The 17,016-nt window shown below is 46.5% G+C and overlaps 1 protein-coding gene across 3 annotated transcripts in view; it reads left to right on the forward strand.

Annotated features, from left to right (window-relative positions):
- Window positions 1–1,698: 1,698 nt before the first annotated feature.
- The window catches only part of WDR90 (WD repeat domain 90), a 206,217-nt gene continuing 190,899 nt past the window's right edge, over window positions 1,699–17,016 (forward strand). The window contains exons 1-2 of one of the 3 annotated variants that reach the window (XM_029576135.1): window positions 1,699–2,011; window positions 9,237–9,328. In XM_029576135.1, coding sequence (XP_029431995.1) covers window positions 2,002–2,011; window positions 9,237–9,328 — 102 coding nt within the window. In that variant the 5' untranslated portion in view covers window positions 1,699–2,001. The remainder of the gene's footprint in view (window positions 2,012–9,236; window positions 9,329–17,016) is intronic. The other 2 variants (XM_029576134.1, XM_029576136.1) reach the window with 2 other exon arrangements.

The raw sequence follows: 17,016 nt of genomic DNA on the forward strand, positions 1-17,016 counted from the left end.
ACTCCGATTTCGGAGTGGCCTCGGAGGGAACGGAGGTAGGCTGCGCGGCTCAGCGCGCGCCAGCTATACAGAATCCATAGCCTTGCGCGCGCCGATCCCGGATTTTAGCGGATACGCGCGGCTCCGCGCGTATCTACTAAAATCCAGCGTACTTTTGCTTGCGCCTGATGCGCCAGCAAAAGTAGGCCAAATCGCGCGGTTTGAAAATCTACCCCCAAGTGTTTGGCAGTGAAGGGAATGTGTTTTGCTGTCACTAAGGTAACACCCAAATTTGAATTTTTTTTTGCATGTCCTAGTTCTGTTCTGCACCTGTTGCAAATCTTTTTATGATGATTATTATGATTATTGCTGTTTTATTGTAGTTTTATGCATTTTTGGAAAGAGGATTCATAAATGAATATTGATATTTGTTTTATCACATGATTAGATTGGATGTTTCTGAAGTGTTCTTTATTTTTTACATGATATTGTGTATTTATAAACTGCAATAAATATAAAATAAGTTAATATAAATAAGGCAATTTTAATATTGGTAAGTGCTTGAAGAAATAGAATTAAAATATTTTAAAATGTCACTCATGCATGATGGCTGTTGCAAACTACTCAGAAATCCATTGTAGGGTGCACGCTAAGACATTATTTATCGATGAGTACAATTAGTAGGGCCTAGATCTGAATGTCTGCTGCCTACCCATATTAACCTTGGGCCCGTCCAAAAATTCAGTTCTGGCTACATCTCTGGCCTGAAGAACAGAGAGAGGCTGAGGCCGGTGGCAGCTGAAGAATAGAGAGGGGCCCCCACATGAGAGAGAGGCAGCTTGCTTGTGTGTCTTGGGTGAGAGGCAGCTTGTGTATGTGTGAGTTTGAGGCAGCTTGCTTGTGGGTGTGTGACTGCAGCATGGGGTGTGTGTGTGAGAGAGCATATGTGAGGGTGCTTGGAGGGGATGTGAGAGAGAACGCGTGAGGGTGCTTGGGGGGCTGTGAGAGAAGGTATGTGTGAGCATGGTTTCGTATGGGTACCAGAGAGGGGGGTGCCATCTCATCCTTCGCCTCAGGCAGCAGATTGCTTTGAGCCACCCCTGTTGGTGACAGCAGCTTCAGAGGTGTGGGCAGACAGCCTAGGCTATGCAAGCAGGTTGTTTTCTTGCAATTGGGCAGATTCAGATAACTTTATTTGCATAACAATTGTCCATGTGTTGCCAAAGTAATGCACGATTAAAATAAGAGGGGAAGAAAAGGAAAACAATTACAAAATAAAAGTGAAGTAAAATTACAAGTTACAAAAGGACACATACACTCTTTACCGGAAGGTCCCATTGCACAGCTCCTACTCAAGTCCCTTCGTTCTGTGGGGGCTTTTTTTTTTTATAACTTTGACTCCTAAATCCTAAAATTAAATGCTCATTTTTTTTGAAACCCACATTTTTGGAAAAAATAAAAGCCAGAGATCAGACCATTGGGCTGTATTCAGAGTGGGTGAGCCTTGTACAAAGCTTCAAAACGATTTCTATTCCAGGTCTGAGTTTGACTTCAAATGTGAAGAGAACAAAACGCTTGGTTCACCATATGGTGGAATAGCTCCCGTATATGTCGACAGATGCACCTCTGCTCTTCCGCTGCTCTGCTATTCCTGCCGCCTCTGATTGGCTGCTGCCTAAGATTTATCATCACTCCGCGACTGCTGACGTGTGTAATTCGGTAGAAAAAAAAGTGTCGGCAACAAAGAGAGTTTCTAGCACTCAACTGCCGAGTCGTCTAACCCAACGCTAGCCCAACCCTTACACACACAAACACAAAATTCGCACAACAGGCAGCTCAGTCTGACAACACTGCTCGCCGCGGTGGATGCACCCTGCTTGCCTCCACGACCTTTCCTGTACGTGATGACGCAGTACGTGGCGTGTCGGTTGGTGGCGGCGCAGGCGGCGGGAGGGTTGGTTTGTGGATTCGTGCCTCCTGGATTGTGCAGACTGGGAGTCCCAGCGGTAACAGCTTGGAGCCATGGCCAAAGGTACTGAAAGAGCGAAGCAGACTAGGGCTTCCTTAGAGTGACTCAGGATCCCCTAGCACCGTCCGGAACAGTGGTGCAGACACAGAGTAACCCGGGTTTCCTTAGCATTGCTTTAGCATAGCGTTTTTGTGTTCCCTGGTTCAGATACAGAAGGAATTGCGATCTGCAGGCTCTACAACCGCACAGAGTAATCCCAAATTTCATGGTACTGCCCAGGTGCAGAAATGACCTGGGATTGCTTGGTACTGCCCAGCACAGAGTGACCCTAATTCTCCACCATTGGGTAAGAGTGTTTTGAGATCCCCCGGCAAAGATTGAGCTGTGATCCCATGGCGTGACACATAGTGACCTGGAATCCTCAGCACTGCCCAGATGAAGACCGATCTGTGACTACCAGACTGACTGGTATTAAATATGTATAGACGAGTCTGCAATCCTTAGCACTGCACCACCACAGACTGACATGATCCCTAGTGTTATTTGGGTATTTATTATTATTATTATTATTATTATTATTGTTGTTGTTATTGTTATTTTTTTTAGATTTAGCTTACACCTTTTCCATTGGTAGCTCAAGGTGAATTACATTCAGGCACAAAAGGTACCTGATTCCTTAGCAGTGCTTGAGCATAGACTATGTGATGGGCACAGAACAAGCATCTGATTCATTCCCTACATTTTCACTAGATACAGGCTAATCCTTTCATGTCCCCTCTGACGTGTCTAGGTGGGTGGGTACAGATCCATCCATTACTCACTGCACAGATGGCATAGAATCTGATGTCTGGGTACTGTTGTCCCTGTTGTCACTTTTTATACCACATGGTATATGCCCATATTATTTCCTCTTTGTCCGGCCAGATCAGTCCAGACATTTGTATTATGCCCACCAACCAGCAAATGAAGACAGAGATAAACAGGTTTACTTAATAGGCTCTCATGCTGACCTTAGCCTGCCAGTATTTTCTGTCTTCAGCAGATGGTAGGTAGGCATTGCATGTTCTTTATGCTGAGGCTAGGTTAGGCTGTGTGAAGAAGAACCAAATTAAGGGGCACTTCTGAGGTGAAAAGCTAGTACTCTGTCCATCAGTTGAGCTTTGCCCTAGGTCAGGGGGCTTCCAGCTTTTCTTCTGGAGAGGAGTGAGAAAAAAGATTTATTGGATTTTGTCAAGATAGAGGGAACAGAAGTCTCTTGGGCTGGTACTCTGCCTTCAGCCGTTGATTATTTTGTTTTTATAAAGTTTAAAAAAAAAAAAAGTTCTTCAAAGGCAAACCCGGCTCTTGCAGTAGAGGCCCGGGTGCAGCAAAGGTTTCTTGGCTGTGATTTGGGGCAGTCTTCATTTGATGATTTCAGTTTTGGTTGCAACTGAGAGTTTTCTCATCATGGGCTTCGGTTGGGGAACATAGCTATGTTGGGCGAGCAGGGGACGAAGACCATGCTTTGCAGCAGGTGCAGGATGCCCCAGCTTCAGGCAGGGGAAACGGCTAAATGTTTCTGCCATTGTTTGGAGGAGAGGGGATCAGTTAAAAGCACTGTGGATGCTGCTTTGGGGGCACTACATTGGTGGGTCTTGCTGTGGTTTAATTTCCTGCCGGGAGTTTACTTTCAGAGGCAGGAAAGAGATAAGGAGCTAGAGCCTCTCTGTCCCGTGAAGCACAGGTCAGAATGGCCTTCGCTTGAACAAATGGGGACTGCTACTTTTACTAGAGCAGCTCCTTTCTCTTCCGTTCTAGCAGCCTGGGCTTCCGTGTCACAGGAGGTTTAAAAATGTACCCACTAGGCATTCGGTATGTGGCAGAGTTTGGTCCCAGGATCCACTCCTCTACCTTGGGGAACTGCTGGAGAGTCAGGGAGGAAAAGGAACAGGAGCGTAGAAGATGTGGACCTGGATAATGATGTCTCATCCAAGTCAGAGGATTCCCTTGAAACCATAAAATCTCTGAGGGCAGCTGTTGGGGAAGAGGAGTTAGAGGAAGGGGAGCCTTCTGCAGAAGGAGAAGATGGTTCTTCCATAGTATGCCTCTTCAACAAGAAATAACTTCATTGTGTGATTTCCCAGTATCCAGAGTGTTGAACATTGCTGAGGATAAAAATGATGAGGGTCCTAGCTCTGCGGAAGATTCCATTATGAGTATCTGTAAGCCTTCTAAATCTCCCTCTGCATAAGGCGGTTAAAGATCTTATTGATCTTGGCTTGATGTCTCCTGAGGCTAATTTTAAAGGAGGTCACTTTTCAGATAAGCTAAACCCTTTGGTTTCTCAGGAGAGAAATAAACTGAAATTTCCTAGGGTATGTTCAGTGACCAAACAAAATTCACATAGAGGGTGGCGGTGCACTTAATGCGCAAGACAGGAAGATAGTCAGTCTTAAAATAAGCCTTTGAAGCTTCAAGTATGGAACTTCAGGTAGCTTGCAGTAGTATTATTTACAGTCCACTCACTTATTGCATTCTTAACAGAGGGGCCTTCTTGAAATACCTTTGATTCTGTTGCTGGCCCTGTCACGTGGAATTCTTTGCCAGTTGAATTTCGCTTAACTGATTAATAACTTTTTAAAAGATTTTGTACAAAGACTTTCCTATTTCAACAAGCTTTTAATTGATGCATTTTAACTACTTTTTATTTTTTTTTTAATTTGCAGCATCTTCATGTTTTGTTTTAGTAGTTAATTGTTTTAACCGATTATGGATGTTCCTTGTTGTAAGCTGCTAAGAGCTGTGGATTTGCAGGATATAAGTATCTAAATAAATATTGTGGCAAGGTCTTCCTTGTGTTTGTTGCAGTGCAATCAAGAGCATACCATAGAGGGTGATAACTCATCTATGGCGGAGGAGTCTCCAATGGAACCTGGAGCAGCCTTCTTAACTGATTCTTCCCTTGATTTGGCTTCCATTTTGGTGGCTAGAAGGCTTCTGTGGCAGCGGAATTGGTCAGCATATTCTGTTTCTAAGATGAATTTGACAAAGTTTCCCTTTAAGGGGAATCTGTTATTTGATGAAGACTTGGAGAAAATGGCAAACGTTGAGGGACATTTTAAAGTGCCTAGATTTCTGGAAGATAGACTTAGGAGTTAATTTCTAGATTCCAAAAGATACAAAGGAGAACATCAGGCACTCGGAGGATGAGTCTCTTTTGCTCTTCCAAAAGAGGTGGTAAGAATGGAGCCCCTATGTTGTCTGGCACTTCTTATGGTTTTTAATGAAGTTTGGGGGACCCAGTCTCCGATACAGAAGATAGGAGGACACCTGTCAAGTTTGTATTGGAATTGGATCCAAATTACCTCAGATTAGTGAGTCTTAGAAATAATATGGGTCAAATACACTGTAGAGTTTTCCTGCCCTATTTTAGATGTTTTTATGATTTCCCTTTGTCACTGTGTTCAAAAGAGGAAGATAGTAAAGTCAATATTCCATAATCTTCTCTTGGGCAATGGTACTATTTCTGAGGAGCCAGTGATATTTTGGATCTGAAACAGATCAATAAATCCTTAAAAATATCAAATTTCTGGATGAAAACCTTGAGATCTGTCATGCTGGTGATAAGACGAGAATTCGTGACATCCTTGATTTAGCAAAAGCTCATCTTCACAACCCAATAAAGCAATGTCATCAGAAGTATCTTTGTTTTGTGGTACTTGGTGGTTATTTTCAGTTTCAGGCTCTACCTTTCAGTTTGGCCACAGCTCCAAGATCCTTTTCGAAGATTAAAATGATAGTGGTGGTGGCGCTATAAGAAGGAATTTTGGTTCATCCTTATCAGAACAATTGATTGATATTTATTTATTTATTTATTTATTTTGTATACCGACATTCGATCGAGATATCACATCGGTTTCCAGATAACAGGTTGAATAGAGCCGGAACTGCCCTATTTTACATTGTAACAAGATAACAGTTGATTAAACAATTAATATAAGGAACATTGTAACATATGAATAAAATTAAATATTAAATGTGGGTATATAGAAATGGCATATAGCCTATATACAATATGTACAATATGACTTGGTTACGAGTAGGGTGGGGGACAGGGAAATAGGGAGGATAGAGAGGGAGAGGAGGGGTTATGCGTTCGTGCAGAGTAGAAGTTATGCGGTAAGGCTTTCAAGAGCGTTTATTTTAGGATGTTGGGGTTCAGGAGGGAATGCTTTCAAGAACAGCCATGTTTTGAGCTGTTTTTTAAAGACTTGCGGTGAGGGTTCATTTCTGAGCTGTGGGGGGAGGGAGTTCCAGAGGGTAGGGCCAGCTATTGTAATGGCTCGTTTGCGTGTTGTATTGAGGTGAGCATTTTTAAGAGTTGGGATGGAGAGGAGACCTGAGTTGGAGGATCTGAGATTTCTTTGTGTGATATATGGTTGGATGGTGTTGTTTAGCCAGACCATTCTGTTGTTGTTTATTTTTTTGTGAAGAAGGGTGAGGGTTTTATACTGGATTCTTTGTGTGATGGGCAGCCAGTGGAGGTCTTTGAGAGTGGGTGTGATGTGGGAGGATTTTCTGTGATTGGTGATAATTCTGGCGGCGGCGTTTTGTAGTATTTGTAGTATTTTGTAGTATTTGATACTAGCAAAGTCAGTTTAAGAGAGTATATCAGCGATAAAGAGGGTAATTCAGTAGTTGCAGGAGTTGGGATGGGTGGTGAATGTTTCCAAAAGCAGTTTAGTTCCTCCTTAGCTCCTGGACTATCTGGAAGCTCTGTTCGACATGAGGATTGGTCATGTCAGTTTGACGCAAAGATTTCAGAAGCTTTGACAGTAGGTATGTTAGATGTTGAAGTGCAGGAATCTGAGAGTGTGGAATTATCTTCAGCTTTTGAGTTCCATAGCAGTGGTGTTGGATGTAGTTCCATTGTGGAGGGCTCACATGAGGCCTCTGCAGAAAGCATTATTATCTAGGTGGGACTTCAGTTGCAGATTTATTCAGTAAGGCTTCTGGTCCCAGATTGGGTGAGAGAGTCTGCACTAGTGGCTGAATGTACAGAATTTAGAGAAGGGAGTAGACCTTGAGATGCCAACTTGGGTGATGGCGACAAGTGATGCCAGCCTGACAGGATGGGGTGTACATTGTCTAGGGCACGTAGCTCAGGGAGTTTGGTTGAAAAAAGGAGTTCAATTGGTCTATCATTTTTGTTTGGAGTCTAGAGCTATCCGATTGGTTCTCCTACATTTTGCAACTCTTCTCAAGGGTCAAACAGTCATAATCTTGTCAGGCCAATGCTACAGCAGTGGCATATGTGAATCATCAGGGAGGCACCAAAGGTTCTCAGGTGTTGAAAGAGGTGAATATGTTGGTAAGTTAGATGTAATGAATGTAAGAGTGATCTTGGTGTTGCACATTGCTGGAGTGGAGAATGTTTAAGCAGACTTTCTCAAACTCAATCCTATAGACTCCAGAGAATGGACTCTGTTCAAGGAGGCATTCAATCAGATTGTACACAGATGGGGGCACCCGTGCAGATCTCATGGCAACCAGGCAGAATGTACAAGTGTGTCAGTTTTTCAATTGGAGGTTAGAAGAGGGTTCATCCAGACTGGATGCTCCAATTCAAGACTAGCTGTCGAGAGGAGTGCTGTATGCCTTTCCTTCATGGCCTTTAGTAGGCACAGTGCTACGAAGAATTTCAGGTTATCTGGGTCTGGTGGTTCTCGTGGCTCCATGGTTTGGCCAAGGCATCCATGGTATGCACATCTCATCAGACTGTTGAGTGAGGAGCCATTGCAGTTTCCCCAACACAAGCAACTTCTGTCCCAGGGGCCACTGTTTCATGAAGATCTGGATCGATTTTGTCTTAGGGCTTGGCCCTTGAGAGGTCTAGCTTGACAAAAAAAAGGGTATTTTCAGGAAGTGGTGAGTAATCTCTTAAGTGCTAGGAAGGCTTCTACTTTCTTGGCTTATGTGAGGATTTGATTTTTGAACATTGGTGTTTGGATAGGCATACTGTTCCTGAGATAGCTCCTTACATTCTGAAATTTTTTCAGGATGGTTTATCTAAGGTGCTAACTCTTAACCACTACCTGAATCTTCAGCAAATTATCTCGTGCAGTAGAGTTAAAATGTTGGGCAGGCCCTTATCCTCTCTTCCAGATGTTTCTTGTTTCCTTAGAGGAGTCAAAATATTAGGCTTCTGGAGCAGGATACTGTTCCTTCCTGGGATTTGAATTTGGTTCTTCCCTTTTTTGACAATATCTCGATTTGAGCCTATCAGACAAACGTTTCTGAAACTTCTCACTCTAAAAGTAGTATTTTTGGTGGCCATCTGCACAGTTAGGATTTCAGAATTGCAGGCCCTTTCTTTTTGGTGTTTAAAGTATGTGGTGAAGATTCATATGTGCCTTCCTTTATTTCAAAAGTGGTGTCAGTTTTTCATCTTAACCAAGAGTTGTGTTTGCACTCCTTTAGTAGAGAGTCTGTTTAGATGTAAGGATAATTCTGTTACAGTATCTGAAGGTAACAAATGTTTTCAGGAAATCAGATCATCTTTTTGTTTTGTACAGTTGGTCGAAGAAGGGGGAAGCAGTAACCAAAGCTTCACTGGCCTGCAGATCAAGGAAATAATTTCTATGGCTTTACCCAAGAAAGTCAGGGCACATTCAACTAGAGCTCAAGCTGCCTCATGGGTAGAATTCTGTTTAGTCTCTCCTTCCGAGATTTGTAGAACAGCAACATGGTCATCTTTCCATTCTTTTGCAAAGCATCACCATTTGGATGCAAGAGCCAAAGAAGTGCCATCCTTTTTGCCTTTGAGGTGCTGAGAGCAGGTTTGGCAGTCCTGCCTGATTCAGCTGTAGCTTGGGTACATCTCATTTATCTGGAATCCAGCCAGATCAGTCCAGGAACCTCCCTGGACTGCCATACGTTGCAGCGTGATAACTGTCATAGAAGAGAAGGTATGATGTGATTGTGATAGGGCAAACTTTAATGTTATTAAGTTTCTCCCCCTGTTCTGTTCTTTGAAAGCCCCCTAGTTTGTTGGGGGAATTAAGTTGCATTAGATAGCTTGTTACAGATAATACTGGCATGTTGAGATCAGCATGGGAGCCTATAAGGGGTAAATGTCAACGAAGCTGTTTATCTGTCTCCATCTGCTGGTTGCTGGGCATACCCATCCATCTGGACTGATCTGGCTGGATTCAAGGAAAGGAAATTGTTAGGTGAGAAATTTCTCCTTATTTTTGATTGGTTATAGTATTTGGCTGCTGATCCTGGGACTTTCTTCTACTCTTGGCAGTGTGGCAACACCCATTTGTGAACATTCTGAAGCATGTGAAAGTAGAGGAGTGGAAGAGGTCAACAAAGGAAGGGGATGTGACCACTGTCATGGTAAGATACGCCACGCTACGTCAGCATTGCCAGGAAATCCAGCAAAAGTATTGTGTTGTCTCTGTGTAGAGGTGAAGTGCTGTATCATCCAGCGTCTAGTGGACAAGTCTTGGATTTTCTACCAGTTTGGTAGGTTAACCCTCCACAGGTACCCAAACTATGTCTGGGTTTTGACTTTCGCCATCTAGAGCAGGTCATGCAACCTAATTGTTATCGTTATATGGGTTTAACATATCCCTTCTTTTCTCCATACATTCCCACCTATGGAAATATTTACAGAACTGAAAAGGTTCTGTTCTTCAGAGCTTGCAGTTTTCCGGTCCAGGCTCTGGCACGCCCCAGTTTTGACCACGCTAACTTCGTATCGTAATCACATCAAAGCACATCTGGACAAGTTCTTAGAGGAAAGATTTGTGCGTGACCTTGTAATTAAATTGTAAAGAGAGACAGTTCTAGGGCTTTGTGCAGATTGCTGTATGGGGGTTCAGGTAAGATGTTCTTTCAGAGGCCAGCTTTCAAAATCATTTTTGTGGATAAAAAGCGTTTTCCTTATCTTCCTGTGCAATTGTTCCAGCGGGAGTTTGACCAATGAGGTGTTAAACCCTTTTTAGCAGATTGATACAGACCCCCCTCTTTTGAAATGGCAGGCTAGACTATGGAGTTGCTATCGCTATATTATTGCAGAGCTAATACCTGTATGTTGTTATGTCTACTCGTGTTTTTATGTTTTAATTATCTAGTTTTATTTTATTACTTTTATGGATGTTTTAATTGTAGACTGCTTAGTAAAGTTGATAAGCAGTATAGAAATGTTTAAAATAAAATAAATTACTTGTGGGCGTTTCTTCCACAGCTGCTGGAGACAAAGGGCACACCTTTCTTTTCTCCCTTGTGATGTCATGTCAGCTTATAAGGAAGCTATGGTTTGAGGCAGTTGCCGTATGCCCATTACAGTGGCCCAGCTTGTCCCAGTGGTCCTCGGAGTCAGGGGACTACAAGGTTCATCTTCCTTCACCAATGGTGAACCTTCTGCATGGATCACCATAGCCACCGATGTCAGCAGACTTGGCTGGGGAGCCTGCTGCTAGGGGCATATAACCCAAGTGCAATGTCCAAGGGCAGAAGTGGAGTACTTAGTAGATTGGAGATAGCCATCAGGCAAGTGCTGTTCATGTTTCTTCCTTGGTCAGAGGGCATGCTGTCAGATCCTGTCGGACAAGTCCACAGCAGTGGTGCAGGTGAACAAGCAGGGAGGCACCAGAGTCGGACATTAACATCCGGGGCAGCTGACCTGTGTTAAGTGGGCAGAAGTCACTCTGAATCTCATAGCACAGGAGTCGAATATTCAAGCTGACTTTCTCAGGAGGCTAGCCCCCCAGGGAATGGGAACTCAGCCATCAGGCATTCCAAATGATAGTGAGCTAATGGGGACAGCCGGCTACAGATCTGATAACTTGCTAGAATGGCAAGTCACACAATTTCTGTAGCTAGCGGAGGGAGCCAGTCTCCAGTGGGATGCATGTCCTCATAAGACCCTGGCCATCGGATGTCCTCTTATATGTGTTTCTTCCCTGGCCTCTCACTGAAGAGGATAGATGGCCATCCATCCCTGACAATCTTGGTAACTCTGGACTGGCCAAGGAGACCGTGGTATGCAGACTTGGTAAGTCTCTTGGCAGGAGACCCAGTATGCCTTCCCAGGTCCACAGTCTATTATGACAGGGGAAGATTCCAATGGAGGATCCATCTCCATTTTGTCTTACAGCCTAGCCCTGGAAAAGAGTACTTTCCTGTACATACTCAGATCAATCCAGACTCCTGGGTTTTGCATTTCAACCAGCAGATGGAGACAGAGAAAGTTTTACTGACACTGTTCATAACCCGGTGTGCCACCTGCAGTCCCTCAGTATTTCTCTGTCTCCAGTAAGATGGTAGAGGTGCAAAACCTGCAGTTCCCTGTACGTACCCGAATCAGCCCAGACTGCTGGGTTTTGCCTCCCTTCCAGCAGATGGAGACAGAAAAACTTGAAGGGCACCCCTGTAAGTAGGATGCGCCACCTGCAGCCCCTTCAGTATTTCTCTGTCTCCAGCAGATGAAGGTGGCAGAACCTGCAGTCCTGGCTAATTGATTCAATACAAAAAAAAAAAATAGGAATCTTTTAAATTTGTCTGGCTGAAACAAAGTTCCAAAAAAAAAAAAAAAAGCCAGGCCTCCCGAGGAGCCAAGTCATTTCTCCTCGGTGGTAGGCCTGCCGGGTAGTTTTCCCTTCATGCCAGTGTACCAGGAGCAGCAGCCGGTGAGTGACTGGGGGGATTTACTGGTGGGCTGGTTCCTCCCCCCCTGGCCCAGAGACAACCGCGGGTTGTGCTCTGGTGAAGCCAATGTTGTTTGAAAAAAACCCAAAAACTGGAATGATCTGCGTTGTTTTTTAGAGCTGCGCTGCTCTTCTTCGGCCTCCTGGGCTCCGGGGTATACTTTGGTGGCCTCCCCTTTACAGCGCTTCGGCCTGCAAAGCCTGTGGGGAGCCGGCAGCACGGCTCTCCTGAGATAGCCTCTGCTCCTGGTGTCTTCCCGAGGGCAAGGGCCCGTCAGCGGCAGCAGCTGGCGGAAGTGGGAGGCAGTCGTATCGGTCTTGTGGTGCGGGTGCCCCAATGCTGCCTCATAGTGCTCAGCCTGCCCCGCTCCCGCGGAATGCAGGAACAGCAGCCATTTTAGGGGCTGCAGATGCAGATAACTCTGTAGGGGTAGGGGATCTCCCTCCTCAGTTATTTCCACAAGATGTTTGCCCCGGGTCTCTCCACGATTTGTTTCCCGCCTTACCTGCTCCCTTAGGTACCCCCCCCCCCCCCCCCTTGGGAATATTTAAAGGACCAGCATCCTTTTTTGGCTGATTTTATTTTGCTGTTACATAAGGCATATTTAGCTAGCCTTATGCCCATGGAGGATCCTGAGTCCCCTCCGGGGCAGCCTGGGGCTGGGCCCTCTCCTCCCAAACAGGTTTCAAAGCCGGATCCTCCTGAGGTCTCCCAGATTCGGGTGGTCCGGGAAGAGTCCGGTTCCAGGAGCCAGGGTGCATTGCTGCTGGCGGATCCGCTTCAGGTGGACATGGATGAGGATTCCGAGCGTGTGGCCCCGGTGGAATGGGATGATCCTCTGGTCCTTAGGCTCTTTCGTAGAGATGAGTTGGAGCCGATGATTCCACATGTCCTAGCGGAGTTGGGCATACCGACTGGGCAGATGCCGACGACTCAGGATCAGGGCACGGTGGATCCAGTGCTGTCTGGTCTTCGTCCCTTGCTAGGACTTTTCCTTTTCATCCTGTGTTACTCCAGCTGATGTTTCGGGAGTGGGATACTCCGGAAGCTAGCCTTCGCGTAGGCAGAGCATTTGAAAAATTGTACCCGCTGCCGGATGACTCTCTCGAACTCCTTAAGGTTCCCAAGGTGGATGTGGCCGTATCTGCAGTCACCATGTGTACGACTATTCCGGTTGTTGGGGCGGCTGCCCTTAAGGACCCTCAGGGATCGTAAGCTTGAGGTGCTTCTCAAGCATATCTTCAAAGTGTTGGCTCTGGGGGTTCGAGCGGCCGTTTGCAGTAGTTTAATGCAGCGTGCACGTCTCCGGTGGGTACAACAACTCCTGAGTGCCAGAGAGCTCTCCCTGGAGGAGTCTGAACAGGCTGATCATTTGGAGGCGGCAGTAGCGTATGGGGCAGATGCCTTGTAATACGTCTTCACGTACTATGGCTTCTGTGGTGTGATCCTGCAGGCTTTTATGGCTCTGTAATTGGTCAGCCGATATTTCCTCCAAGTCGCAGCTGGGTGCTTTTCCGTTTCGGGGGAAATTACTTTTTGGAGATGATTTGGAGCAGATCATTAAGTCCATGGGGGACAATAAGGTGTACAAGCTCCCAGAGGATAGGCCAAAGGCTTCCAGAGGTTTTGGCCCTTCCCGGTTGCGTTTTCGGGGGCAGCGCCATTTTCGCCAGTCTAAGCCGGCTCCGTTTGGCCAAAGACAGTTGTCCAGCAGATCACAGACATGGTCTCATTCCTTTTGTGGCTGTAGACCCGCCCGAGACAGCGGTACCACAGGGGCGATGGGAGTTAAGTCCTCCCAATGAAATAGCGCCGGCCCACGCCCCTGTTCCAGTTGTTGGGGGGGCCGCTGTCCTTGTTTTACGAGGAGTGGGTCAAAATAACATCAGACCATTGGGTTCTAAACATTATAGAACACGGCTACGCCTTAGATTTTGCTCATCCCTTATGTGATCTATTTCTGGTATCGCCCTACAGATCCCTGGAGAAAAGGTGTCAGGTGTCTGTCACGCTTCGCCGGTTGTTAGACCTTGGGGCGGTCGTTCCGGTTCCTTCGGACGAACTTTGAACCAGCAGATATTTGATTTATTTTCTGGTTCCGAAGAAGGAAGGGTCCTTCCGTCTGATTTTAGATCTGAAGAAGGAAACAGAGCTCTGAGTGCCCCGTTTTCACATGGAGTTGCTACTTTCCATAATCGCCTCCGTCAGAGCTGGGGAGTTTTTAGCGTCCCTCGATTTGACGGAAGCGTACATACACATTGCAATTTGGAAGGACCATCAGCGGTATCTCCGGTTTATGGTCCTCGGCAAGCGTTACCAGTTTCAGGCACTTCTCTTTGGGCTGGCTACCGCTCCGCGCACGTTTACCAAGATGATGGTGGTTGTGGCGGCGGTTCTCTGTCGCCAGGGGATCCTGGTCCATCCCTATTTGGATGATTGGCTCATTCGAGCGAAGTCAAAGGAACTATGCGAGGCGGCAGTTGCCAAGGTGGTGCAGACACTTCGCGCTCTGGGTTAGATCATCAATGCGGACAAGAGCCAGTTGTCCCCTGCCCAGGTCCTGGACGTTTTGGGGGCGAGATTTGATACTCTGATTAGGAAGGTCGTCCTGACGCAGGAACGGATAGACAAACTCATGTTGCAAGTTCGGCGTCTCTTGCCCCTGCCAGTTCCCAGGGTTGGGACTATTTACAGGTTCTTGGTTCTATGGCGTCTACTCTGGAGTTGGTCCCATGGGCTTTCGCTCATATGAGGCCATTGCAAAGGGCTTTGCTCTCACTTTGGGACCCCAAGTCGGAGGCTTTTCAAGTCCCCTTACCCCTCCAGGAACTGGCCAGGTCGAGCCTAGCTTGGTGGCTGAGCCCCGAACACTTGTCCCGGGGGTTGGATCTGAAGGTCCCTCAGTGGACTATTGTGACAGATGCCAGTCTTTCCGGCTGGGGGGCAGTTTGCCAATCTCAGACAGCGCAAGGCCAATGGACACAGCAGGAAGCAAATTGTCCATCAATCGTCTCGAAACCAGGGCAGTACGGTTGGCCTTGCAGCAGTTCTTGCCTCTAGTTCATCGGTCGGTGAGAATGCTCTCCGACAATGCAACGACGATAGCATACATCAACCGGCAGGGAAGCACAAAGAGTTGTCTCGTAGCAGCGGATACGGACGAGCTCATGGCCTGGGCAGAAGTTCATCTGCTCAGGATAGCGCATTCGCACATTCCCGGAGTAGACAATGTTCAGGCGGATTTTCTGAGCCATCAGAGATTGGATCCCGGAGAATGGGAGCTGTCAGACAAGGCGTTTGTGTTGATATCTCATTGGTGGGGGATTCCCCGTTTGGATCTACTGGCGACTCGGGGGAATGCCAAGGTGCCGCGTTTCTTCAGTTGCAGAAGAGAGCACGGAGTGGAAGGGGTGGATGCTCTTCTCCTCCCTTGGCCTCGCGACATTCTGCTCTACGCATTTCCTGTTTGGCCTCTGGTAGGCAAGGTCTTGAGAAGGATAGAAACTCATCTGGGAGAGGTGGTGCTGGTGGCTCCGGAATGGCCACGGAGGCCGTGATTTGCAGATCTCCTCAACCTGGCAGTGGACGGACCGCTCCGTCTAGGTCATCTTCCGAATCTCCCGCAGCAGGTTCCAGTATTTTCGACCAGGTAGATCGCTTTTGTCTAGCGGCTTGGCTTATGAGAGGCAGCAGTTGAGAAAGAAGGGGTTTCCGGATTCGGTAATTTCCACTCTTTTGCAGGCTCGCAAAACTTCCACCTCTTACGTATGTCAGAGTCTGGAAGGTTTTTGACTTTTGGTGTAGTAGGTCGAATGTTTCCCCTAGGCGGGCCTCGATAGTCCACATTCTAGTCTTCTTTCATTTCAGTTCTCTACGGGTTCAAGTGGCGGCGTTAGGCTGTTTATGTGGGAAGGTGGACGGTGCGTCCATAGCGGCTCATCTGGATGTGGTTCGTTTCCTTCGAGATGCTAAGCATTTGAATCCACCAAGTCAAGCGGTTTGTCCATCCTGGTGTTTGAACTTGGTCCTTAGGATGTTGTGTGAACCTCCTTTTGAACCGCTGAGGTGCATCACTTTGAAGGACCTTACCCTCAAAACGATGTTTTTGGTAGCTATCTGCTCAGCTCGGAGGGTTTCGGAAATTCAGGCTCTATCTTGTCGCAAGCCTTTTCTTAAGTTTTCCGATTGTGGCGTTTCTCTTAGAACCGTGCCATCTTTCCTGCCTAAGGTTGTATCAGCTTTTCACGTGAACCAGTCTGTTGAGTTGCCTGCGTTCCCGGATTTGGATCAGAATTCTCCACGTGCTCGTGAATTGAAGCGTTTGGATGTTAGGGGGGCGCTGATCCGTTACTTGGAGGTCACTAATGATTTTCGCCTGTCTAATCACCTTTTTGTCTTGTGGAGCGGTCCCAGGAAAGGGCATAAAGCTTCCAAGGCTACTATTGCCCGATGGTTGAAGGATGCTATTGCTTCAGCGAACATATGTCACGGGCGAGCCGTTCCAGAGGGCCTTAAGGCTCATTCGCTCCATTCTCAGGTGGCGTCCTGGGCAGAAAGTCAGTTAATTTCCCCTCAGGAGATCTGTAGGGCGGCGACTTGGAAATCTTTACATACCTTTGCTCTGCATTACCATTTGGATGTTCGGGCTCCCGACTCCGAGAGCTTTGGCAGCGGTGTGCTTCGAGCAGGGCTTTCTAGGTCCCACCCCATGTAAGGCATCTTGGGTGCATCCCAGCAGTATGGGCTGATCCGGGTACGTACAGGGAAAGAAAAATTGGTTCTTACCTGCTAATTTTTGTTCCTGTAGTACCACAGATCAGCCCAGACGCCAGCCCAACTTTTTGATTCCGCTGGAGAGTTTATCAATTTTTTCCTGTCATCCTATATAGCAGGATGAAGATTTCACAAATGCGCTTATTTTGTACATAGTTGAGTCTCATAAGTTTGGTTTGACCATTTACATTTTGGATTCCTGTTACCTCTTTAATTCTGCGTTGATATTGTTTATACTGAAGGGGCTGCAGGTGGCGCATCCTACTTACAGGGGTGCCCTTCAAGTTTTTCTCTGTCTCCATCTGCTGGAAGGGAGGCATAACCCAGCAGTCTGGGCTGATCTGTGGTACTACAGGAATGAAAATTAGCAGGTAAGAACCAATTTTCCTTTCTGCAGTCAGGGGTCTATCTCAGCTTTACAAGCTTTCCTCCCAGGGGTTTTTAGGTCTTATGCATTGGAAAGGGTACTTGTCTGTAGTTATTTCAGCTATGCTGAAGGAGCAAAAATCTTCCACTTTATTGGTCTATATCCTCATCTGGCATCTATCTGAGAATTTTTGGAGAATCGGGGGGGGGGGGGGGGGGGCAGAAGTCACATT

This window comes from Rhinatrema bivittatum, chromosome 14, assembly GCF_901001135.1.
Source record: "Rhinatrema bivittatum chromosome 14, aRhiBiv1.1, whole genome shotgun sequence".
NCBI lineage: Eukaryota > Metazoa > Chordata > Amphibia > Gymnophiona > Rhinatrematidae > Rhinatrema > Rhinatrema bivittatum.